Source organism: Malurus melanocephalus, unplaced genomic scaffold (assembly GCF_030028575.1).
Source record: "Malurus melanocephalus ecotype Western Australia unplaced genomic scaffold, MMel_1.1 scaffold_616, whole genome shotgun sequence".
Taxonomy (NCBI): Eukaryota; Metazoa; Chordata; class Aves; order Passeriformes; family Maluridae; genus Malurus; species Malurus melanocephalus.
The window spans coordinates 94694-120813 of NW_026623848.1; the positions used below are offsets into that span (position 1 = coordinate 94694).

The 26120-nt window shown below is 61.1% G+C and overlaps 2 protein-coding genes across 2 annotated transcripts in view; one reads left to right on the forward strand and one right to left on the reverse strand.

The window, feature by feature from the left end:
• Nucleotides 1-10031, reverse strand: part of SDK2 (sidekick cell adhesion molecule 2) — a 45210-nt gene extending 35179 nt beyond the window's left edge. Inside the window, exon 1 of the mRNA XM_057383213.1 lies at nt 9333-10031. Coding sequence (XP_057239196.1) covers nt 9333-9411 — 79 coding nt within the window. The 5' untranslated portion in view covers nt 9412-10031. The remainder of the gene's footprint in view (nt 1-9332) is intronic.
• The window catches only part of RPL38 (ribosomal protein L38), a 135662-nt gene that overhangs the window by 84432 nt on the left and 25110 nt on the right, over nt 1-26120 (forward strand). The gene's annotated exons all lie outside the window — the stretch shown is intronic.

The window sequence follows — 26120 nt, forward strand, 5'->3', positions numbered from 1 at the left end:
GCGGCGCTCAGGAAAAGCCCAGACAGAGCCCGGGAGCCCCAAACCCAGCCGAGGTGGCCCCAGGCACGAACGTGGCCGGATCTGCCCTGGCAGTGCCAGCATGAGCCCCCCGCACAAACGGATGGATGGATGGATGGATGGATGGATGGATGGATGGATGGATGGATGGATGGATGGATGGATGGACGGATGGATGGACGGATGGACAGACGGATGTCCTCCTCCCTCGGCCAGGCCGGTGGGACACCCCGACCACGCTGCCATCTCCCCTTCCTCCTCCCACATCTGTCTCCAGGCCCATACTTATTTATTTATTTGTTAATTAACTGCTGTTTCCATAACAAACGCTCCAGCTTCTCCCAGCCTCCAACAGCCCTGGGGCTGGATTGTTAACTAGGATTTTAATTTGTTAATTAAAAGCAGGATGGCTCCATAACAAGCTCCTCTTCCACAGCCGGGGCTCTTGGCGGGCTCAGCGGGCCATGGGCAACCTCACCATGCCCGGGTGAACCCCCCAGGGGTTGGGGATCTGGGAGGGGGGAGCCAGGCTCTTCCAGGACAGGGGTGATGGAGAAAGGCACAGATTTTCCCTTCTCCCACAGCAGTGCTGGAGATGATGCCACCTCTCTCCGCAGTCTGATTTTGGCAATCCCTTCCCTAAACGCCTCAGCAGCTCCCAGCCATGTCCCAAACCTGGTGACAGCCCGTCATCTGCCCGCTGCAGCAGAGCCAGAGCCGTGCCAGCGTTATCCCCTCAGGGTTCCCATGGAGCACAGCCCCTCAGTAGCCAGCCCCGGTGGCACTGGGGACACAGCCAGGTGCACCCCGGTGACAACGTGGGGAAGGTAAGGCTTGAAACGCTCCCAGAGCCAACAGAGAAACCTCAGCCCTGCCGGGAAACAGGGATTTATTCAGCCCCGTGGCTGGGAACAGAGTGGGGCTGTGTGCCTGCCCATCCCTGCCGCTGGAAAAACCAACATTTCCCTCCCGGGAAACCCCAAACCGTCACACACACACACACACGGCCCCGTTGTGCGCTCCAGCCCCGAGCCCGGGGGGCCGACAAGCKGGGCTTTGTGCTCCGAGGCACCGAGCAGCCCCCACAGCCGGCTCCGAGCACACGGACCCCAGAGTCTGATCCCAATCCCAACCCCAAACGTTTGGAGCTGCCAGGAGCTGGAAGGGATCTGCAGCAAAGGGATGATCCGGGGGGGACAGGAGCCCCCCAGCCCAGGGGACACCCCCAGAGCTGCCCTGCTGCCCTGCACACACAGACATTGTCCTGCTGAGCCTGTCCCCCGGCTGGGGATGTTTAACAAGCTCCAGGCTCCGGACAAAACTCCTTCCCCAGCAAACTCCTTCCGACGGCAGAAATCCTCCGAAGCCCGCGATTACGCAGCTCCGCCGTATCTGGGTCACTGCTGTGAGTCACGGACACCCGGAGAGTGACTCAACGCTATTAGAGGGGCCGGATCCTACGGCTGATTCTCCCGGGAGAGGCTCCAAAACACTGAGGAAGGGAAGGATCGATGGGGATCAACCCCAGATCCCCCAGCAGCCCCCAGCCGGACGCTCCCCGGGGCAGGAGAGAGGTCAAAGTGAATCCCCCTCCCTGCATTTCAGCCCTTCCCAGCCCCGCTCCCAAATGCTCTGCAGCCAGGATCGGAACTGCCCCACAGGAGCAGGGTCCACACCCAGCTGTCCAGCACGGTGGGGTCCCAAAACCCCGGACCTTGTCCCCAGAAGGATGTCCCCTGTCACACCCCACCCACACCGAGTGACACACAAGCCCGGGGCAGCACAGCACAGCTCAGGGTTGGATTTGGCCCCACGGAACACGCTGATTGCATCCTCGAGGAATTCCTGGAAGGACACCACAGCCCTACGCTGTGGAAATTCCTGGGGTCACAGCGGCCACGAAGGGTTGGGAAGGCAAAGCGGCCACAAACCTGCCCTGCGGGAGCCACAGCAGCACCTGAGATGTGTCCCCTGCCAGGGACAGCCGTGCCCCGCCTCGCCCGGCCCCGCAGGATGCTCAGCAGACGGACAGACAAACACACAACAGCCGCTTCCCAGACTCGCGCCGAGAATCCCAACCAGGCAGCGCTTCCCAACCGAAAAAACGGCGGGGAAAGAAAAACAGAAGGGAGAAACCACAAGAAAAACCCCACTCAGCCCTTCCCAAGGCACTGACGCAATCGAGTCGCCAGCCCCGCGGGATGGAAAACGCTCTGCCAGCTCGCACCCTGCCCGTGCCAGGCGGGATGAAGGCGCTGGTGGCCAGTCCCCCTCCCCACGGCACGGCCCCGAGCCAGCGGGCACCGGGCACTCGCCCATTTACTGGGGTGTTGCCCAGACATCCTTTTTCCTAAGTATTAATTAGTCATTGCATTGCTCACTTGAAACAGAAATAGCTGTAGCATGACAGCGAACRTGAGTTTTCCTTGGAAAAGCTTTTTTTTTTTTTCCAAAGATTTCCTTCCCAGACAGCCCTGCTCGCGGGTGGGGGAAGAACCGGCAGCCTGGCATCCCCCCCWCAGCCAGCCCTGAATTTCCAGAGCAGCGCAGCAAACTCTGGTCATCGCATTTATTCACACACTTGTGGCTCTCCCAGCCAGAGGGGCTTTTCCAGCCAACGCCGCGCCAGCGATTCCAGCCTGACGTGAAGCTTATGGGGAGAAGCCAAGCGAGCGAGACTCCCCCGGCGCCCCGGGGGAARGGCTCCGGCAGCTCCGTGCCCTGCTCCCCGCACGCGTTTTGCTTCCACCGCCCTCCCTGCCACTGAGGAAAACGGAGATGAGGAGGCGATGAAGGCACCCATCACCTCCCTCCCCGCCGGGGCCGGGTGCCGAGCTCTTCCCGGTGCTCTCCCAACGGCGGCAGAGCTCGGAATGGAACATCCCACCCCTAATGAGTTGRTTTTATTAGTTTGCGAATGCATGGAGAACTCATTATCAAAATAAACATCAGTTCACTCCACCGAGCACGGCGCCGCACGCCCCGGCAGCGCCGCAGCTGTGGCCGCGAGTGGTTCCTGCCCCGGGACACCCCGCGGGTCCCCTTCGTGCCCTGGCACCGATCGGGGGCACCGGGGCAGAGGTGCCCACCCTGCCAAGCCCCTCACGGCACGAGGATTGCTCGTCCCTTTCACCGCGGGGGTCCAGAATGGGCACCCGGTGCCCGCGGGGGTGGGACAGCTCTGATCTCCTGCCATCCCAACAGGTCCCCTGGGAGCTGCTCCGTGCTGGAAGCAGCACCGAGAAATCCCCAGCACCCCCGGGAGCCTGTGCAGCACCCAGAGCAGGAGCAGGAGCGCCGGCAGGTYCCGAGCGGCCCGGGGACAGCCCGGGCAGGAGGCAGAGCCGAGCCCCTCTGGGCAGGGCTGYGGCGGGCGCATTGTCCGGCTCGGCAGGACGCGCTCCCTTTGGAAGCAGCAGCAGTTAATCCCATTTCATCCCCCTTCACGGCCATCAGCTGTTTTTCAGGCATGCAGGAGGCGGGGTGATGAAAACAGAGCTATTGTGTCCGGCAGTCCCAGCCCCCTCCAGACAGCCAGCACGCCATGCCTCTATCCATCCCTCCATCCATCCCTCTATCCATACCTCCATCCATCCATCCATCCGTCCATCCATCTCTTCTTCCTCCATCCCTCCATCCATCCATCCATCCGTCCATCCATCCATCCGTCCGTCCGTCCGTCCGTCCATCCATCCATCCATCCATCCATCCATCCATCCATCCATCCATCCATCCATCCATCCATCCAGGGAGAGCGAGCACGTGTGTCCCCAAACCTCACTCTTCCCCTCACCCTGGGGAAATGCCCTCTGCATCCAGCAATTCCCAGTTAAGGGGGTCCATCAGGCTGATGAAGGAGACCTGTCACTGGCAGGTCCACACCCCACGGGGACAGCCAGAGTCCTCCCACATCACATGTCCCCATTCCACAGAAAGAACAAGGGACTCTGGTCCAAGCCGTGGGCAGCAGAACCCTGCCAGGCACCCCAACCCCTCCCAGCTTTGTACACCCCAATGTCTCAGAGAAACCCCTCCAAAGCCCAGTGACCCGACAGACAAACCCCCATCCCGCTCCCTGCCCTGGCAGGACCCCGGTGCTGCCGTGCACGGAGCCRGGAGGGCTCAAGGTTACAGCCGAGGACTCGCAGGTTGTGGGCTCACCCAGCGGTGCAGAAAGCAATTAGCTACCAGGGCTAAAATTAGCTCAGCGGCTTCTTCTGCTAATGGTCAAACTCATCAAGGCTTCCCCACACCCGGGGCCTCGGCACGGACRGGGAGGGTGGGATGGGAGCTGAAGGAGCAGCTGATGTGTGCCAGGTCCCCTTCCCGCTGTGCCCAGKGCCACCAGGCAGCGGGACACCAGCCAGCCCCATAGTGCCCTTCCCAGCGCCTCCACCACCACTACCGTGCCTCAGTTTCCCCCAGCATGCTCCTGGGGTGGGGACAATGACRGCTGGCAGGGAGGGATGGTGGCTTCAGCACAGGGGACCTCAGCATTCCTGGAATGGCCGCCGTGCCATGGCCGTGGCCAGCCGGGATGCCCAGCTGCTGGCACGCAGCAGCAGCTGATCCCAGRGCCTCCCGAGACTCATGGAATGGTTCGGGTCAGAAAGGGCTCAGAGCTCATCTTGTCCCACCCCTGCCATGGACAGGGACAGCTCCTGCCACACCGAGCTCCTCCAAACCCCACCCAGCCTGGCCTCGGTCCCCTTGGTCCCCTTCCTCATGCTGGTGACACCCCAGAGCATGGTCACAGTGTCCCCAGGGATGGCCCTGCTCGAGGCCGAGAGCCCCCACGCCCCAAGTGTCCATTCCTGGGGGCCCCATCAGAGCAGAGAGACAAAGGGGGCCGGGGACCAGCTGCAGCCCGGGAATGTCCCCTGCCCTCGGCCCCCGTTCCCAGGGATCAGGTTTCCCAGTTCCCAGGCAACCCGAGCCCGGCATGGCTTTCCAGGCAGGCATTCCTGCACCCCCGGGGCTGGGGGCGAGGGGAGGGTGGGGAGGGGGCCACCGAGGGGGCCACTGCCTGCCCCGGGCACGGGCAGGTGCTGGGAGTCAGGCTGGGGAGAGGGGCAGCACTGGGACAGGGGTGCAGGATGCACCCCCAAAGCTGGGAGCAGGAGAGGGACATTTCACCCCAAAAGCCAGTCCCAAACCCACGGAGGGTGCTGAGGGCAGTGCCCAGGCCAGTGGCATGGGTGTGAGGGATGCCAAGGTGGGTGTGAGGGATGCCAAGGGGGGTGTGAGGGATGCCAAGGGGGTGTGAGGGATGCCAAGGGGGGTGTGAGGGATGCCAAGGCGAGTGTGAGGGATGCCAAGCATGGCCAGCACAGCAGAGAGCTGCTGGCAGCACATTCCTGCCAGCTGGAGTGGCACAGAGGGACAGGAACTCACCCCAAGGCTGGATCCCTCTCCATGGATGGCAGGAACCCCAAAAAAGAGCAGCAGCCGTGGGGATGAGGGTGGTCCCTGGCATCACCGCCACATCTGAGTGATCCTGCCCCCACGTCCTTTCCAGCAGCTCCATGGCACGCTCCCCAGCACTGGCACAGAATCTCCAGGACACCTCATTGCCCCCGTGCCCACCACCCCGGGCCATCCCAACTCCACAGAGCTGCGGGATCCCCCCAGAGCTKCTGGATCCCCCCGGGTGCTCTGGAAGCCCGAGGCCCAGCGCCACGAGGGGAACACCAGGAACACCAGGCCTGGCACAGCCGCGGGCACGGCGGGCGCTCGGCTCGCCCTTCGTTAGCACAATCACATCACCACTGACAGCAGCAGATTTCTCCCCGGCCGTTTCTCACCCAGCCACACGCCAGCCACTCGCTAACGAGCTCGGGGCAGTAACGAGAGCTCCGAGGGGAGGGCACCCTCCGCTCACCCACCCAGCAGCCTGAGGGTTCTGCTCCCACCGGTGCCACCCCACGGGGCCGCACCGACCCCAGGCACCCTCTGCGCTGCTGCTGCGAGCACCAACACACCCCCAAATCAGTTTGTGTMGGGCCTACAGTAATGTGAGCGTGGCTGGAGCTCATCCCCAGCCACAGGCACGGGCTGGGGACAAGGACACGGTTGGTGGAGTGGCAGAGGAAGGGTCACCTCTCATCACAGCGCCCGCCAGCCTCCCTCCTCCCGCTTTAATTATCAGCGTTTTCCCAGGTTCTCAAGCAGCCAAAGCATCCGCTGCTCCCTCCTTGCCGCTCTCCTGCAGCTCCTGCGTGTGCTCCCGCTGAGCGGAAATGCCACCGCAGCCCAGTCCCCGTCACTAAGGGACGAGCAGCACTCGACGTTGTCACTCACTCTGGTCCCCGGATGGCACCGGGGCAGGAGCTGCTCAGTCACCGCCGGCTCTCCCAGCAGCTGGAGGTGGGTACGAGTTCCCAGACACCTCCATGCCACTGGCAGCTCTCGTCCTGCCTGTTCTCCTCCTCAGCTGGCACCCCAAACCTTTGGGGAGCAGCGCAGTGACAGCGCACGGTGACACAGCCTGCCTGGGACCGGACCGTATCCCCCTCCCTTACGGTTATCAGGTCATCAAAATTTCATCATCGCCGTGCCCAGGCACTAATGGCTTCCCAAGCAGCATCAAATTTTAATCTTCCCTTCCTCTCCCCTAAAAGCCACTCTCCTTGCTGAGCCGGAGCCTTGCATGAGGCCACCAGTGAATGTGGCAGTGCTGTCAGGGACAGGGAACCGGCTCAGCCATCCCTCCTGCCCTGATGCCACCAGCACAGAGGAACCGGCAGCTCCCATCACCAGAGTCCTGCCACGAGCCTGGCATCAGCATCACATCCCCAGCAAGGGCTGGGGCTCGTCCTCATCCTCATCCTCATCCTCATCCCCCTCCTGCCCAGCCCCACAGGGCACCGCGAGTGCAGACGTGCCCAGGCCCCACGCACAGGGACAGAAGATGCTGGAACTCCCCCGCTGCCACCTCTAATAAGCCTCTTTGATGGAAGCTGCCCRTGGCAGGCCCCTGCCCCAAATCCCGTCTGGAACCTTAAGCCTCCCAAATCCCTCCTGGGACTGGCCGCTGCCTCCTCAATCCCATTAGAGGTGCTGTGCCCGCGCAGGRGGTCCCTGGCTGTGCCCCCAGCCCTGGATGTGGGAAAAACACATCCCTGGGTGTCACAAAATCTACAAACAGCGGGCAGGAAGGGGCTGGGGACCCCCAGGCTCCCCCCAGCTCTTGGGAAGCCTCGTTCATCAGCCTAAGGGGCCTTTCCTCGGGCAGCCCGTGCCCCCCGCCCTGGCACAGCCTCCCAGGCCCGGCACGGGTCGCACTGCGACAGCTCCCACCCGGGCAGCGCTGCCGGCTGAGCCTTCCCCCAGCTCCGCATTGGGCTCCGGGTAATTAGCGCGAGGCCCCTAATCAATAAGTTATTTTTTGCTACGGGTAATTAATAATTACACAGCACAGACGGGCTGTAATTAAACTTCCATCCYCTCTCTCGCAGGCAGCGAGGGGCCTTTTTTTAACCAACCACAGGTACCCAAGAGCCTCACCCTGTGCCCGGGCAGCCCCTGCGCCCCKCCCGGGAGGTCTCGCACCGTCGCCTCCTCCTTCCCTTCCCTTCCCGATTGATCCCGTTTTCTTCGGCTGCCACAATCAATGGCCCCGGCACAAAGCGCTGCCGCCCCTCACCGCCAGCCCTGTGGGGATGCCCTTCCTGCCCCAGCGCAGCGGGGATGAGCTGGAGCCCGTTCCAGGCTGTTCCCAGCTCCGTCACCCGGCTCCTTGCCCGTGCCGGGGATGCAGCGGGGAGCGCCGGCAGCCCGCGGSCACCGCAGCCGGGAGGTGACCCTGCTGGCGCGTCCCCAGTGCCACCCGCGGCAGGGGAGGCGTGCCAGGCTTTGGGAATGATCCCTCCGGCACATCCTGCTCGCTCGTGGCCGCTGCCACGCCGGGGCCGGGCACCGAGCAATGTCACAGCGCCCGCCAGGACGTGACACGCGCCGCAGAGAGCCAGAGCCGCAAAGCTCGGCTCCTTCCTGCGCCAGGAGCGCGGAGCAAAGCCCCTTCCCCACCCCTCCGGAGGGCTGAGCCCCACATCTTCCACCCCACAGAGAGACCCCGGAGCTCCACGGGTAAATGGAAGGAGATGGGGTCACCCCAGGAGCCCGTCCCGCGGGCAGGGAACAAACGGATCACAGGGGACCCGCCAGCCGGAGACGCCAGGCAGGAGAAGAGAAACTCGGCAAGGGAGTGAATCAATCAAAGAGACCTTCAGAGCTCCCCACACAGGGCCTGCCCGGATAATATACTGCCGCTTTAGATGTTATGTTCTGAACTTAATTACTGAGAAATTATAGCAGTGCTGGGGGAGGCTCAGGGGGAGCGGGAGCACGGGAGCGCACAGGGACTTCTGGCTTCGCTTGCTGCCACAAACAAGGGCAAGAAATGTCGTGGGTGAGGACCCCCGGCGCTGCGCTCAGCTGTGCCCCCCCGTTTCCAGTCTGGATCTGCTCAGTCCAAGCACAGGGACAGAGGCAGCCACGCTGCAGCCCTGCCAGCCGGGAGCCTGCTCTCTGGGCCCGCAGGGACCCTCACGGCCGGGAAGGGRACCCCAGGGTCCCCCCGGCCCCTCTGAACCCCAGCTGCACCCCAAAGGRCCACAAACTATTTTTATATCCCTGTGGGGTAGCAGAGCAGCTGAAACCAGCCTGTGCTGTGCCGGAGCCCCAAGGGCGAGGAGCAGAGAGGGGCTCACCCTGCCCGGCAGCGCTGAGCCCCCARGGATTGTTGGGGTGCAGTGGGAGCCCCAGGCACTCACTGGGGCTCAGACACCCCCAGTCCCTGCCAGTTTGTACCAGTGGCTGGAGGTCGACAGGACCAACATCAGCGTATGAGCTGCTCCCCAAACTTGCACCCCGGCTTTTGGGGTACAACGGGGGCCCCCGGGGAGGGGGTGAAATAGGCGCCGTTGCCCCCTAGGGTTGCTCACCCTCCCAAAGGCGGTCCAGCACAGACTCTGCCTCATGCTCWGAGCAACACGTTCCCCCCATCCCCATCCCTGAGGGTAGTTAAGGGGAAGGCAGAGCAGAGCCACGCTGCTCGTCCCTCTGAACCTCCCCAGACACCGCGCTGCGCCCGGCACCGGCGGGCCCCGAGTCCTGGCTCCGGGAGAGCTTTGCGAACACCACGGATGCTGCTCTTCCCCCGGCAGGAGCTCCGGAACCGCCTCACTCCCTCCCCCCGGCTGGCACACCGATCTCCCAGCCCGGCGGCAGCGGAAGGCTCGGTTGAGGGGYGCAACGCGGGGACCCCCCACCTCTCCGCGGCGCACCTCCCGCCGCCCCCCGCATCCCCTTACCTTGGGCGCCGGCTCCCGGGGGGCCGGGCAACGCGAGCACGGCGAAGCAGAGCAGCCCCCAGCTCCAGAGCCGAGCCATGGCTCCGCCAAGACAGGCTGGGGGGGTTGCGGGGGCAGAACTTCCCCGACTTTATAATCCGGGCGGCTCCGGCGCAGGGACCCCCGCAGCAGCGCTGCYCAGGGGGAGGCGAAGGCGCCGGGGTGAAGGGCTCCTCGTGGGGCTGGGGGCGGTCCACAGGCAGCTCCCCACCATCGGCAGCTTCCCCAGGGACGTGCGGAGCCGGGACCACCAAATCCGGAGCGGAGCCGACAGCCGAGCCCCTCCCCGAGCGCTGCGCCCCGCGTCAGGGAAGGGGACGGGAAGCGCAGGGCGCCGCGCCCCCGGCCCCTCCTGCCCGCCCGGGCTCCATGGGGGCCGGGTCCCCGCCGCTCCGGGGCCGATCGAAAAGTTTGGGGGCGGGGGGCGGCCCCTTCTCAGCGCTCAGCTCTTGCCTAGGGACATCCCCTCCTCGGCGGCTCCGGGCGACAGGGGGAGCGTTCGTCCCCAGCGGGAACAGGGGAAAGTGCKGCGGCGGCGGGCGGCGGCGCGGAGTCCCGCTTGGAGCCGCCGGCGATGCACGGCGGGCGGGCTGGCGGCGCCGCGCCGACCCCTCTCGGAGCTCCGGCCGCTGCTGCTCCTCCTGCGCGGTGCGGCGGCGGAGTGAGCGGCGGCGGCGGGGCTCGGCGGAGCCGGGGGCAGCCCGAGCCGGGGAGGCGGGGAGACGGCGCGGCCCCGAGCGCTACCCAGCGGCCGCGGAGGGAGCGGGCGCGTCCCCGCCGGCCGCCCCCGGTTCGTGCGGAGCGGGCGGGTCCCCCCCGCCCCCGGAGCCCCTGCTGGGGAAGCAGCGGCTCCTGTCTGCAGCTCCCACCCTAACCCACCCCTCACTGCCCCGGTCCCTGCGACCGCACTCAGAGCATCAGCACCCGACTCCTGCGAAGGGGACACAGCACATCCCCCAGGTAGCTCTAAAGCAGAGCTCAGTGACATCGGATTACCAAAGCAAACATTTTTGGGTTCTCAAAAAAAAAAAAAAAAAAACCAACACAACCTATAACCCCAGAGATGACCCAGCAGCACCTCCCTGAAAACACACCACCTCATCAGGCCCGATCCCGCAATTCCTCAAACCCAGAGCTCCCAACAGGATCGCACATCCTTCAAAGATGTCTGTGCTTTCTGCTAGCACAGTGCCTTGCATTAGGTGGGGGAAAGCAGCTCAGTCACGGCTGCTACCGAGCATTAACACCCAAGGACCTGCACCATCTGCACAGGAGGAAATAACCATCCGGAATGCTGGATCAGCCTCCTGAGCACACACGGCACCTCTGAGCCAAGGGACCTGCAAGGATCAGGGCGAAACGAAAGCGTGAGCAGATTAGCCTGGAGCCAGCCCCGGCACTGCCGGGTCACACCAGGGCAGGGACCGAGGGAACTCTCCCACAGGCATTGATACGACTGCGAGTGGCAGCTCCCGGGCACCCGAGTGTGTTTGCACTGCATTGTAACACTCACGTGTAAACCCTGCACAATCCTCGGGGGCACAATGCCTGTGTGCACGTTGCGTATTTGGAGAGCTACTGCCAAATTTCCCATCGACCTCTTGAAGAGAGACTGAACAATAACCCAGCACTTGCCCACCCCGGCATTAATCAGCTCCGTGGCTGGCATTCTCAACCGAGATGATGGGATCAATGTGCTGTGGGAGGCAGCAATCCTGGCTCACCCCTCAGGGAGGTGTTTCCCACTACTGGCTGGAACAAGCAGAGGGAGAGGCTGCCCTGCCAGGGGTGAACTCAGCCCTTTTCGGGGGCTCAGACCCGTTCCCCGGGCACCTACACACACACTGCAGCCACAAAAACACTCAGCACGTTCCCAAACCCCTGCAGGATCAGGGCTTTGTTCCATGAAGAACAGGAATTCCTGTCTCCAGGGCCATAAATCCAGGTCTGACCCTGGTGCCGGCTCTGATTTATGGTTATTACAATTAATCTTGCCGAGCTGTGAGTAGTTTATTACCCACTTGCACAGGTACCTGGTTCCCCACGGTCACCCAGACTGATTGAGTCTGGATCTCACATCAATGTTCCCACCAGAGCACATCCCCCCTCTCAGTCCCGCCTGCTCTGTGCCAGCTCTCCTCTGCCCAAATCGCTCCAAGCAGGAGCAAGTTCCAGCAGGAAACACCACACCTGTCTCCAGGAGAGCATGGAAGAGCCCAGAGCTGCTCTGCACAACGCTGGCACATCCCAGGGATCAGGAGRGCAGCGGGTTCTGGTGGCCCCACAYTGTCACCATCCCACGGCCCTGGGGACATTCCCGGGTGCCAGGCTGTGTCCTCCCAGCACTGCTGGGTCACTCCTGCCTCACAAAGGACATTTCTCCATCTCTCACGAGTTTTGGCCCCCTCCTCCAGCAGCATTGCAGAGAATCCCCGCTTGAGCTACAATTTGGGGCAACACCACCTATAATTACACCGGGAATCGTGACAGCACATCCCTGCAAACCAGCGTGAGCCACATCACAATACTCCTGCCTCTCCAAGACTCCTYTAAAAGGGGGTTTTGAGCTCGTCTCTCAATCGCTGACCCCGGCACGGGGGTATCCAGCTGCACATCCCCGAGCTGCGGCCGGAGCCGCGGCCAAGGAGGGGTCGGCCCCGCGGAGCCGCCGGCCGCGGGCAGCAGGAGCCCGCCCCGGGGCTATTTGCGGATGTGAACGCTGTTATTTTGCCTCCTGCTTGAAGAGGGCGCATCAAAGTCAAACCCAAAATACGGCGCTGGGCTTGAATTAAAAACTCTTGTCTGAAACCAAGGCAAGCTCCAAAAAAAGATCAAGGCTTTGTTTGAAATGTAAAAGTCTTTGCCGGGCTGTCAGGAGCTTTGGGGACCATCGGCATAATCCAAAGACGGCAGGACAACAGCCAAGAGYTTCAGCCGTCCTCAGCATCCCTCATCTTCCTCAGAGGAGGCACTGACTCCCAGCAGCATCCCTTCTCCTCGAGCAGGAGAGCAGCATCCCCGCTCCCTGCTCCGGGAAAGGGCTGGGAAGTGCAAGGAGAGGTCGGAAGCGCTGCCGGTGAGTGAGAGACTCCAGGAGCTCCGTCCTTCTCCGCTATCAAAGGGGAGAGGAGATGSATGTAACCACAGGCTGTCAGCACCGGCGCAGGGAAGAGAAATTGGATCCGGGCCTCACGGACAGCAGGGTAACAAGCTCCCACAGGCACGAGGAGACGCCAGAACCATCCAGACCAGCAATAACCTGCACATTTCTAACAGGGAGGATAACTCTGGCTGCAGCAAGGCTCCCTAATACCGTTTTTTTTTTGTTGTTGTTGTTGTTTTTTGGGGTTTTTTTTTAATTAAGATTGAAAGAGGCTTTTTTTCTCCAGAAGCATCAGCTCTGCTGGAGCAGTCGATCCCAGGTAGCGCTGCAGGCCAGAGCAGCCTCAGCAATCATTTAACTCCTCTCTCCAAACCTGGGTTTAGGACAGGTCCCTTCTCCCCAGAGCTGCAGCTGGGGATGAGTCAGAGCCACCTCATTCATTCCCCGGGCCCTGAGGGCTCTGCCCAGCCCTGCAAGGCCACACGCAGGCAAATGCCCCGTTTTTGGCAGGGCTGAAGCTTCAAGGGCATCAAACAGGGCTCCACTCTGCCCTCGGGTGCTGCACAAGGAGCCTCCAAACMGGCTCGGAACAGAAACATCTTAAATCTTTAACGAGCTAAAAAAACACCGAGGAAAGGAACAGCACCAGGAGTGCGCCCTCTCCTTCCTGCCAGGGCCGCTCCTCTTCCCAGCCCCGGGGTTCTCTCCCAGCATCACGTTTGGGGCATCTCAGCCCAATTAAATCTTTCCTCAAGGTTCCAGCGAGCCCGTGCTCGGTGCTGGGGGYTCTGAGCTGGCCGGGAGCAGAGCGGTGTCACCTCCCTGGCACTGGGGACAGGGATCCCATCCCTGAGCAGGATCCAGCTCTCTTGGAGAAATTTGGGAACGAGCCGTGAAGGACAGGAGATTTTGCAGGGAGAGCTGCTCGTGGCTGCCAGCACTCTGCACCCATCAGAYGGACACGAGTGATCCACGAACCCCTGGAGCAGGGGGTGAGGGGTCCCTCCTGTCCAGGGTGAATTTGGGAATCCCAGATTCCCTCCAAACAGGGTTTGGCAGCAGCACCAGGGGGTCCCAAACCCCGCACAGCGCTGGCATTGAAGCTCCTTCTCCTGACCCCGTGATTGAGCACCCCGAGACAGCTCCTGACCTTCCCCTCCCGGCTGGAGAGGCGCTAATCGCAGGGAGGCGRGCAGGGCAGAGCAGGAGCCTTTGCTCCATCCACACCTTTCATCCTCCTCCCCGCAGCGCTGGCGGCTCCCGAGGAGCTCAGCTTGCACATTTATCTCTCACATGACGAGCAGGGTGTGGGGGTCTCCACCTGGACCCCCGGGTGCTGCTCCACGTGAGAGGGGCTGAGGGAGGGGGGAAGGACCATTCCTGCTGCTCCAGACCCTCCCTTCCTCAGCTGAGGGCTCACACTGCTGAATCCTCCTCCAGAGCCTCAAAGAGGCAGCTCCTTGGGGACAGAGACATGCCCAACACTGGAACCACAAAAACAGGGTCACCCCAACTACAAAAACACCAACTGCTCCTCCACTGCCCTGCAAAGCCCAGTTTCCATTTTCCTACAGTCTGGAAAGAGCCAAGAGAATCCCTAAGATGGGCCAAGGGAAATCTGGCTCTGTTTTGCAGCGGGAGGGCAAAGGGGTAACCCCCAACTCCAGAGCTGACCCCACACCCCAGAGAGAGAGACCACCAGCACAGAAACTCCCMCCCAGCAGCAGCAGCCCCCACCAACAGCCCAGACCTCGAGGCTGAGTTTTTAAATCAGGAGATTAAAAATTTAAACTAAGGCTCTGGCTCATTTTAACATGATTTCTTAACATTTAAAGGCCACCTTCGGAGCGTTCCTCGGGAACAGCAGCTGGGGACCAGCCAGGTTTGCTGGGGGCTGCATCCAAGGTTCTCACTTAATCACACGCTTCCAGGAGCTGAGGTTTTTGAGGAGCTCATAGCTGACCCCCCRTCAGCAGCCAGAGCCAGGCTGGGGGTGCCAGGGCCCCCCCAAACCCCCTCCTCTCAGCCACAGCGTCGGCAATAACCCTCTCCCTGATTCCACATCCAAAACCGAGAGAAAGGGATTTTTTTGTTGAAAAATCCAGACCCAAAAATACTTGGAGGGGACACCAGATCACTTTTTAGGAGATGTCACTTGTGTTGTCACTCTCCCAGCACCCATGACCTTTCCATCATCACTGAAGCACCCAGGGTGCCCACAGCAGCACTTTTCACACCCCATAATTTGGGGTTACTGCCAACAAAATCCTACAAAAGCATCCAAATCCATCTTACCGATGCCCAACAAGGGTCACTCGTGGCTCATGCCTCACGGAAAGGGCCAGCTCCAGCATTTCCTTGCCYTGGCACAGACTGGGCACCCCAAAGCAGCTGCACAGAACCCTTGCCCCATCTCTGCTCTGAATTAAAGCAGGAGATTTATCCCACGTGGATAAACTCCTCCAGATGTGCTCAGGGTACCTGGAACCCCCAGCCTGCAGCTTCCCAATTCCCACCTCTGCTGCCCAGGGAAGRGGGGAGCCCCAGCCCCGACAATTCCTGGGGCAGGATCCCGGCTGGGGGCTCCAGCCCTGCCTGCAGGTGATAAATAATGAGTGAAAATCGGGGAAATGGTAAATAATATATTTACAGAGCTGCATAATGGATGACACAGAGCTCAGGCTGCGGGGAGTGGGCACGTGTGAGGACACGGCGAGGGGGACACGTGGCTCTGGCGGGCTCCCCAGGCCTGTCCCCCCATAAAAATCAGCTTTTCTCTTCCCCACTTGTGTTCCCACAAAGCCCCAGGGGCCTTTTAGGGAGATGTAATTACCAGCTCCTCAATCAATCCCGTCAGCAGCAGCCAAACCTCAAAGTGAATTATTCCATAATTGGGTGGGGATTGGGCTGTGGGGACRCCSGGCAGGAGGGTCCCTGGGCAGCCCCCTCCTCACACCGAGCCCACCCATCCTGCGGGAATTCCGGGGGTCTCTACAGCCGGAGCATCGCCCCAGGGACGCTCAGGAAATGGATTCTGGCTGGTTCCCGCTGAGGAATTCTGCTTCTAAGGGGTCACGGGTGGGATTTGCTGTCTCTTGTCCCCCCTGAGAGCTGTTGACTCGTTAACCATTAGCGAAGGACGAGGCGCTGGGTGGGGGTGAGGGGCAGCTCTGGGCTCTCCCACATTCCTTCYCACAACAAACATCCCCATGAGATACGGGGGAAAGACCCGACARCTGGAGCAAATTCCAGCACAACCCCGCAGGCAAAACCTGGGCGAACCACCCCTCCTGCCTCAGTTTCCCTGCACGGCCATTCCATGGGTGGGATGAGGACAGGGGTGACACGGAGCCCTTCCCAGCTGCTTTGTGCCTCCGCCTTGCTGGGAGCGAGGCCGGGAAAGATCCATCTCGCTGCCCGCTGGATAAAACAGCTACATTTCAGATAATTCCAGATAGTAAATTTTTTGAGTCCCTATAAGCTAAAATCAATATTGGCACAACTGTGCGTCATTAAAAACTAAATGAACATGACAAAGCCAAACTGCTGCCTATTAAACAAATGAGTTTCTATCCACACAGGCACAGCGGGTTCCGAAATCCTTTATTCCAGGAGCAGCACTTTTATCCGAGGGGTGGGAACACGGGGGAGCACGGAGCAGTGTGTGTCTGTCCTTCCTGGGACACTGGGACACGCTGTACTGGGAGCTCAGCCATGCCTTGGGATGTCCTCGGCTTCCTGAGTTTGGGATCGGGATGGAACAGCCCCACAGGGATTTGGTGCAACGGGGAAAAGTCACCAGGAGGAGACAGCGGGGTGGGGGACACTGTGACAAACTGGGGTGTTGTGGATGGGGCAGGATGTGGGAAGGACAGTGGGATGGGATTGGGATGGGACAGGGATGGGACAGGGATGGGAAAGAGATGGGAAAGGGATGGGAAAGAGATGGGAAAGGGATGGGAAAGGGATGGGATGGGAAAGGGATGGGACAGTGATGAGAAAGGGATGGGAAAGAGATGGGAAAGGGATGGTGTAGCAGTGCAATGGTGACACAACTGTGACATAATGGCAATGTTGTGACAATGCAGTGGTGACATAATGGTGGCACAATGGCAATGTCATGACAACACACCAGTGACACACCAGTGACACAATGGCGATGCAATGGTGACACAAAACGCAGCAGTGACACAATGGCAGTGCCATGGCAATGCGATGGTGACACAATGGTGACACAATGGTGACACAATGGTGACACAATGGTGATACAATGGCAGTGCCACGGCAATGTGAGAGCCACAACACTGTCACCCCATGCCTGGAATTGTGGCAGGAACCTGCACCAAACCTTCCCAGCCCAAATCTTGGGACTCCTGGCAGAACTCCCCRTCCTGTGCAGGGTCTGGGAGGGTCACACTCTGCCTGTCACCCTCATGTGCCACCATCACTCCCTGCTGTCACAGGCACACGCTGGGGACACTCTGCCAGCCGCCCACCGCCTGTCCCTGTGCTGTAATCGCCGTGCCCTGATTGTGTCCAATCTCTCGGCGCACACCCGGAGGTATCCATGTGAGGAGGTGCGGGGTGAGTGCTGGGGAGGGGGAAGGGGCCGGGGCTGCTCGGCTGCCGCCTCCCCCCACYCCCAGCAGCCGGCAGGGAAGCCGGGAAGCGCTGGGAAAGGTCAGCGTGCTCAGCCATGGGAAGGAGAGCGCTGGAGGGCGGCTGAGCCGCTCCCTCCCGTGCCAATGGCTCTGGGGGTGCTGGGGAAGGGCTTCCCGTCACCTTCTTGCAGGACAGACCCCCCCAGCACGGGCATTGGAGCCCCACGGGCTGTGCCGAGCTCTGTGCCCACCGATGGCTCCTGGTGACACTGGTGACCTCCTCCAGCCCCCACCGTGCCCTCCCTGGGGACATCCCCCCATCCTGCCTGCTCCTTCCCCCACCAGAACCTTCATTTCCCTGCTTTGCCTCTATTTWACATTCAAATTTCTTCTCCTTATTCCTCATCTTTTCCATTATGGTTTTCATTTCCTTTTTCAAAGCTTTCTGACATGGAATTATTTTATTTTTGGGAGCTCAGGGGAGGTTTKGCTTGGCCCAGGTTCCCTGGACATCCTCTGCTCAGGCCAGGTTGGGGGGCTGTGGGGAGGTGATCCATGTAGGTTCTTTCCAACTGGAAAAATTCCATTCCTTTCTATCCAGAAGWGCTTCATTTCTGYWGTCAGGATTTGGGGGAATAAARRGAAAAACAGGGRCTTGGGAGATTCTGATYAGGATTTGGGTGAGCACAGCCCCAKGCCCCTRTCCCATTCTCTGGGGCGTTCCACCTCTGGGCTTTTAGGGTGATGAACTGTGTCCACACATGGAATTTTGGCTTCCTGGAGCCACCAACYGCCCATGGCACAGAGGGCAGTGCCAGCGGCACCAGGGCAGGGTGACAGATCATCCCTCTGGGGACAGCGTGCAGCACCCCAGCTCCTGCCTTGGTGGCACCGAGGGCTGTCACTTGGAYGCCGCCAGTGGAGTGTGAAGTTCACCTCTGTGAGGAGAAAAAGCCACTGGAAACGGAAAACTGAGGCTGAGGAGGGGTTTTCCCCARGAAAATGTGCAGGATCCAGGCWCRGCCTCCAGCTCCATCCTGCCCGATGCTCCAGCAGAGGAACGGATGGCACGGTGGTCGCATCTCTGGTCTGAAATTTCTCCCACAAAGATCTGTGAAGAAGCTGCACACCCAGAAATGCTGGACACGGGCAGAGGAGTCAACCCCATCCCYACAGAACAGCGGCTGGGAGAGCTGGGAGCCGCTGTGGGAAGTTTTATGGTGCTTGAATCAATCAGTGGGAATCCCATAAAAGTCAGTGGGTATAAATGGGTTCCCGGGATAGGTTTTGACATCCAATTGTCTTTTCCATTTCGGTTGTCATAAAGCTCTGCACACCCAGATATACAGCCCGAGCCAGGGTGCACGCTCCGAAATCCTGATGTGCAGCCACGTGTGCCACAACCCCCGGCACACGTGCACAGAGAGGCTCTGGACACACTCATGGAAGAGCCCCCRCTCCTCTCAAGGACCCAGGGATCCATTTCCCCGCCGTTACCCACGGCAGGAGCTGAGGATGGGTGACAGGGGATCGATTTGTGAGGCCGTTCCAAAAAAAAAAAAGCCTCGTTTAAAGGAAAACTTAGATGAGCAAGCGAGTCGTACATCATCTCCCTGTAAATCATTTGTCGGGCTCGGGGAGGTGAGCGACAGGGCGCGGGGATGGAGGGCGGCTCGGGAGAGAGGGGATGGAGCAGGATCCCATTTCTGAGGCAGGAGGGGACCCCCGGAGCAGGATAACCCTCCCCCCAACCCCAACCCCCACCCTGGAGCTGGAATCACCAGGAGAAGGTGACTCTGCACCACGGCATCACTTCCAGATAAAGAATTATGGATAATTTCCTTCTGCCCATCTGGCGCTCAGGGAAGAGATGCGCAGGAATGAAACCCCTGGCTCTGGAGCCTCCTTTTCCTCCTCCTTCTTCATCTTGGTTTGGAAATGAGGGTTTAAGAAGATGGAAAGCCTGGGAGGAAGAGGAGGGACTGGGGCAAGGCATCACTGGCATCCCACACGGGAGAGCTGGAGTCTTTGGGGTTCTACACTGAAAACCCAGCATCCCCGGGGTCCCAAAATGGAATCGTGTCATCTCTGAGGTCCCACACCAGACTCCCACCATCCCTGATGTCCCAGACTGGAGTCCCACCATCCCTGAGGTCCCCTGCCAGCTGGCACAAGCGCTCCTCAGCCAATAACTCACACCCAACCTCTGCCTCCCTTCCAAACCCATCTCTCGGGAGAGCAGGAACGTGCCGGCAGGGATTTATCCCCTCCCCGGGGCGGGTGACTCCTCGCGAGCAGATGCCACTTTGTGTCACCGCCTGATTTCTCTCTCCCCTCCATTCGCAGCTCATCATCAGCTCCGGCGGTGACCGCTCCCCTAAATCACCGCCCCTGCTGCCGCTCCCGCTCCCGCTGCGATTGACGCCGCCGTTTTTCTCCTCTCCACACAGCCCCTCGCTGGCTGCCGCTCCGCAGGGACCCCTCGGAGGGAGGGCTGGGGCAGAGGGGCTGCGGTGCGGTCCCTAATTCATGGGGGGGTTGGTAATGGAAAAAGGGGTGCCCAGGCACGCACATCCCAGCGCTGATCCTGCCCGTTCGCAGGGTCGGCATCCAAGCGGCTCTTCCCGCGGATGAGCCGGGGCTTGTTCCCCGGCGCGGCTCCCCGGCTTGGCACCGGCCACAGCCCGGCAGCCTCTGCCAGGCTCTGCCTCCCTGGCAAACAGCAGCTTCCTTCTGGCTGCTGTCAGGGCTGAGAATTCCAGAGAGCTTCCAGGCTGCTGGCAGCGCTGGGCCAGCGGCGCCGGGAGCTCCTTTGGCAGGAGGGCCCTAAATGCTCACATCCGTGTCCCCTGGGCGCTGGGACGGGCGGTGGCTGTCACCGCGGAGTGGCAGGGGATGGATGGACGGCCCTGCGCTGATTTGGCCGTGGATGGGGCTCAGCACGGGCCACGCTCCCGCTGGATTTTGTGCTGAAGTGATCAGGGGATGTCACTGTCCCCCCGGGGCTCAGCCAGGTCTGCTCCTGCCCCACGGAGCTGCAGGGAAGGAAAGGAGAGATGGAGGGACACGGTGCCAGAGCCCGAGCCTGGGCTGCAGCCAGAGGAGGCTGGGAGTGGATAAAGCTCATCTCCTCCAGCATATGGAGCTCGGAGCGAGCTGTCCCCAGGCAGCGGCGGGGCGTGCACGGGGAGCTGGCCCCTGAGCCCACGGCCCCTGCCAGAGCCTGCCCACATCCACATGCTCCCGTCCCCTGCCAGGATCCGTCACCGCCGGCTGCGCGGGGAGGGACATGGGCACTGATCCGTGCTGGCCTCGGCTCCTGGCACCCGCGGACAAGGACATGGCACGGCCCCACAGCCCCGGGGAGGGAGCGCTGGCTGCGGTGCAGGATGGAGCTGGAGGTCTCTGTGACCTCAAAAGGGAGGAATGGACCRTCCCAGCCCCCAGCTCCAGGCAGCGGGGACAGGCAGCTGGTGCTCCTTGTCCCCTGTGCCACACTGATGTGACCATGGCCAGGCTGGRGAGCACACATCCCTGGGCACTGGGGACAGAGAGTGGGACTGATTTAAATCCACTTTCAGTGCCAGTCCCTCTCTGTGGGTCCCTGTCTCGTGTGACTTTAGACTGTGGCATCACCAGGGCTGGATCTGAGGTGCTGACCCTGTGCCATGTCCAGCCTCAGGAACCAGGCTGAGCACACCACGTTTGAGTCCATCTGCACCTCCCGAGGTGCCAATGAATCCCTTCCACTGCCACCAGCTCCTGCCAACCCCCACCCCGTGTGTCCCCATCCCTGGGAGCTGTGGTCCCCAACACCCCCCTCAGCACCCCAGGACCTCCCCTGCCACCCCCCAGCAGAGCCAGGGCCGTGCTGGTGGAGGCTCCCCGGTGCAATGGCAGTAACAAGCTTCTGTTAAATAATTGAATTCCTCAAATCGTTCCCTTTTCCCTCCGGTTTTGGTACACATTTGTCACCGTGCCATTAGGCAGACGCTTTGCTCGCACTTCATTTATTCATGAACGCGGCCGTGACAATGACAGCGGAGCTGAGCACAACCGCTGGCACGGGACACGGCTGTCCTGGCACTCCCAGCTCTCACGGTGGCACCAGGACAGCGACAACACCCGGGACACAGTCGAGCATGAGGACTATGTGTATCCCACTTGGCACCTTCCCCATTTTGGGGGACAAATGGGGACACATCATCTCTGTGCCCGCTGCATCCCATCTCCCTCAGTGGCTTTGGGTGGCTGAACAGTGCAAGAGCCACCCCAAAACCTCCAGAGAGCCCAGAGCTGGAGCTGCCTCTGCTTCCCATCTCTGGTGTGTGCAGGAGAAGGTCCAGGGGAGGGATAGAAGTTAAACCTGGCCTTGCTCCTGCTCAGCAGAGCCACGGAGCCACCACGGTGCCAGGAGGATGGGGAAAGCCATTGAAGGTCATCAGGGAAYAGCAATCCTTGGTGCTGGATGTCACTGACCTCATGTGCACCAGGGGACCAGCACCAGGGATTGCTACATGACATCAGCACGTGTCCATCCCACGGCAAACTGCTCCAGGATGGGAGTGGCCAAGGCAGCTTTGGGGTGGCCACAGATCTACTCTCCTAGCCCTGGGCTCGCCACAGATCCACACTCCTAGCCCTGGGCTCCAATCGGAGCCCCAAGGGACTGAGCAGCCTGAGGGTGCCAGGCTGGAACCCCTGACCCAGGTGGAGCCTCCATGTGCCACGGGTGGTGCCACCTCCACGGGCAGGGGRCTGGAGGGACGCGCCTCGCCTCGCAGGAGCTCTGCTCAGTTAATTGCAGTAATTAGCCCGTAATGAAGCAATTATTTGAGGACGTGGTGCCATGTGTTCCTGCRGGGGGGGAGGACGGGGGACGCAGTCTCGGAGCGGCACGGTGGCAGCGGGCACAGGCGGTGTGTGCCGAGGSGACAAGGACACCGCTCATTTCCCGAGGGGACCAAGGGGACACTGCGGGGCACAGTGCTTTCTCCATGGATTTTTGCCCAGAATTCCTGCTCCTCCATAACTCTGGTTCAAGGGAGAGGCTGGAGCMCAGGGAGGGACCCCGTGGCGGTGGGACAGAGGGAGCTGCGCTGGCAGGAGCAGCACGGACACGTTGCTCCCGAGGCTGGAGCCGGAGCTGGAGCCAGGGAGGTGCCGGAGCCAGGCGAGGGGCGGCCGCCAGCTGGCCGGCTCCACGCTGGATCCGCGCCCGGCCGTCTCTGCTTGCATGGAAGTGGCCAAGTTAACCTTCCCTGCATGGAGAGGGGCYGGGAGCTGCGGAGCAAAGGCATCTCCAGCCCTGGGATGCTGCCCACGGCCGCGGTGCCCGTCCCTGTGGCACCCTGCGGGCAAACCCTGCAGTGCCAGGGACACGAGCCAGGGAATCACCCCTCTGTAGGGCTCTGGGAGTGGCGCAGGCACAGCTGGAGGTGTGGGGACACCGGGATTCTCCTTGGGGACCGCTGCCCCCCAGCCCCTCCCCGCTTGCCCCAACCCCACCGGAGCAGCCCGGATTTCCCAAATTTCACCCACACGCCGGAGAAATAAGCCTTGTCCCAGCTCCAGAGATGGACATGAGGAGCTTCTGATGGCCTCACATCCAGCAGAGCACCAGGACCCCCCGCCCAGCCCCTCCGTGGCGCCGGGAGCATCACCCGGGAGCGCCCCGGCCGTGCCGGGCTTGCGGCAGCAGAGCCTGACAGGAACCGCGGCTCGGCGGGGAACGAGCAGACGGGAGGGAAATAAAAGCAAATTACATCAGTGCTGGCACGGGCGGCCATCCCGGAGAGCTATTTCGGGAAGGGCCAGGCCGGCTGCGGGGATAAGCACTTGCAGATGTTGCTTGGAGCGCCTCGCCGGGCTCTTTCCGCCGGGRCTGCGGGGAAGGGACACTGCCAGCRCGGGGACACGGCGGCGGGACGGGGTGCGGGTCCCTCCTCCGTGCASCCCCGAGGCGAGGGGATCCCTGGGTGGTGCTGGATGCCTGAATCCCGTCCTTGGAGCACGCTGGGGATCCCCRGCACCGCGCCCTGCTGCCACATGCACCAGGACACTCAGGGACCGCTGCCTGGGGCGACACGAGGTGCCCGGCTGGTGGCCGGGACGCGGTGGCATCTCAAGGTGRTTGGCAAGGGCAAGGAAAGAGAAACCTGGCCGTTGCCATGGTTACCACCTAACATCCTCCAGCGCGGGCTCCAAGCGGTAACGCCGGTGCTGCGTCGCCGGGATGGGCTGTGGCAGGGAAGGCAGGGATGGATGGCTCCCGACTGTGCCGTTTCCTTTTTGGGGAAATCGAGGCTGCCCCWGGGCCCGGATGGAGGGGCTTTGATGCACAATCACCCCCCAAACGTTCCCAAATCCTGCTCAGGATCAGAGCGCAGGCAGGGATCCGGCCTTGGCTCCGGCTGTCGCAGGCTCCGAGCTGGGATCCCGTCCCAGGTCTCCGTCAGCCTCKGMGCTACCCTCAAACCAAAGGAAACARCAGCTCGGGGTGGAACGGAGTCAAACCAAAGACGTGGCAGCTGCTTCTCCTCTCCCCAGCTCCCGTCCCCGCCGGGTCCCCGTCCCCGCTGCCCGCCGTGTCACCCGGTGGCACGGGATGACGGGCACCGTGGTGACAGAGGTGGCGTTTGCCAGCTGCGGGAACCGGCCCCGCCACCGCGACAGGMGGGAGCAGCCCGTTTGTGAGCTGCTGCCAGATGTTCCTCTGCAAAATGATTTGATGGAAAAACAGGGAAGGGAGAAGATTTTTCCAGCAACATCTTGCTTTAATAAAAAAAATTAAAAAAAAAAATAAAAAAATAAAAAAAATAAAAACCAACAGGAAATCATGTTGGAGGAAGGAAAGCAGTGCCCAAGCTGATCCCCTCCAGTCACTAAGAGGGTTGGTGATGCTGAGCTCATCCCGCAGTTCTGTGGGGTCCYAGGGGGTTCAGGTTCCACAGCCCCAAGGATTATCCTGACATCCTGAGGAGCCCGAGGAGCTGCGTGGGCTGGTGACACTCTGAGGTCACAGCAGAGGTGACAGACTGTCCCACCACGGCTGACACCAGGATTTATTGCCTGGACAGACAGCCAAGGCCCTGCTCAGGCTCCGAGGAGCAGCCAAGGACWGCACGGTCCCCGAGTGACCCCGGGATCCTGGCTCTGGCCCCACTGCCTCGGTGGGGAATGGGGGTGTCCTTGTCCCATCCAGCACCCGGCAGCAACCAGGGGACACCAATCCCCAGAGTGACCTCTGAGTCCCTCACCAGCTCCACATCATCTTGGGGAGCTCCAGAGAAGGCAGAAAGCCATAAAATTAGGCTGAGGGGAGGAGGAGGAGGTGATTTTGCACAGTGTTTCCCCTTCCTTTTTCCCTTCCCTGTGCTTTACCACATCTCTTTTCCCATCCCATTCCACCCTATCCCATCATATCCCATCACATCCCATCCCATCCAGCAGCTCAAGGCTGGGACCAGGCAGGTGAGGCTGGAGAAGGAGCAGAGCCAGGACATGAGAATCAAAAGCCACCATGGTCCCCAAGGAGAAAAAAAGATCCCCTGGGAGAGGAGGGGGAAGGAGAAGAAAAGGGAAAAAAAAAAAGTTCAATCAGCTTTGTAAAGGGCACAATTTACAAAATCCATTCCATATTTTACTAGGCTGGGATTTAGGGATTAGTCTGTAATACTTAGGTGGCTTTTTGTAATAAAACCCTGAGCTGCAGCAGCCTTGGGAAAGGAGAAGGTGGCAGGAGTCTCCTCTCCATCCCGCACTCATTTTCCCAGAGTTTCCTCCTTTTTTCCTTTCTTTTTTTCTGTTTTTTTGATCTCGGCAGCCCCGTTAATCTGGGCTTTATCTGCCTATGGAGGAGGCCTGAGCTCTTTATTGGATTTTTGGCAAGAATAAATGATTTAGTTTGGGATATTACGGGGACGGTTCTGTGGGATTACGCCACCCCATAAACGGAGCAGTGGGGATCAATTCCTCACTGTGGGAACGCGGCCACGTTTACGTGCTGCTGCCTTGGGGTGTGGGCATGGCAGGTGTGGGCACTGATAGGGCACTGATGTGGCCACTATGTCCAGTTCTGACCCCATGGGCAGCCCCAGGACCAAACCAAACCCAGCTGGAGATCCCTGAGGATGTCAGCACAGGGTCACAGAGCAGGAACACCCACCCTGGGCACGGCAGGGACAGAGCAGGGGGTGCAAGGTGACAGCACGTCCATCCCTCAGGAGGATCCTAAACCCACACCAAAGTTGTGGATGTCCTCAGCAGCAGAGAAGGAAAGGAGATTGAGGGACAGGAGGAGCCTTGGTCTCTCCTCCTGGCTCAAGCCCTGGATTCCTGTCCCCTCCTCCCCATGGCRCCAGTGCCACCAGAGTGTCCCCACAGGGCTGTGGCAGGGGGTGGGCAGAGCTTTGAAGCGCGGGGATGAGTGGGTGGGGGACCCAGAGCTCTTGTCGAGTCTCCTAATTAAGAAAATCCTTTGGGGAATGCAAATCCCTCGGCTGTGTGGGAGGGCACCTTGGGGACAGGGGTTTCATTGAGAGCCACCCCTGTCCCTGTCCCCAAACCTGTCCCAGGCCCACCAATGACACGGGCAGGGGTCTGCAGCCCCCACCCTCCCTGTGGGTGGGATATCCAGCTGTTCCTTGGGACTGCAGCACGGAAAAGGCATCTCTGCTCCATCGTGCCACGGATCCCACCAATCCCAGGGAGAAATGAAGGGAAAAGCAAGGCAGGAGAGCCCGTAAGTCATGGCTGCCCTGAGAGGTTCATCAATAATGCACCAACTCAGGGCTGGGGAGGGCTTTTCCCAGTTAATTCCATGCACGAGGAGTGCCCGCAGCCACGGCAGCACAGCTCCCCGCTCCCGGGAAATTCCTTCCTGCGGGACTGACACATTTATTATTTCTCCCATAATTACGTTTTTGTGAACATTTGTCAGGAAGCTCCCTGGGAGTCAYGGCCCCACACGGGGCTCCCAGCCCTGGAACGCTGATGGAGAGGGATTTGCTTGGGAAAGTAGGTCAGGATGGGACCTGTGGCCTC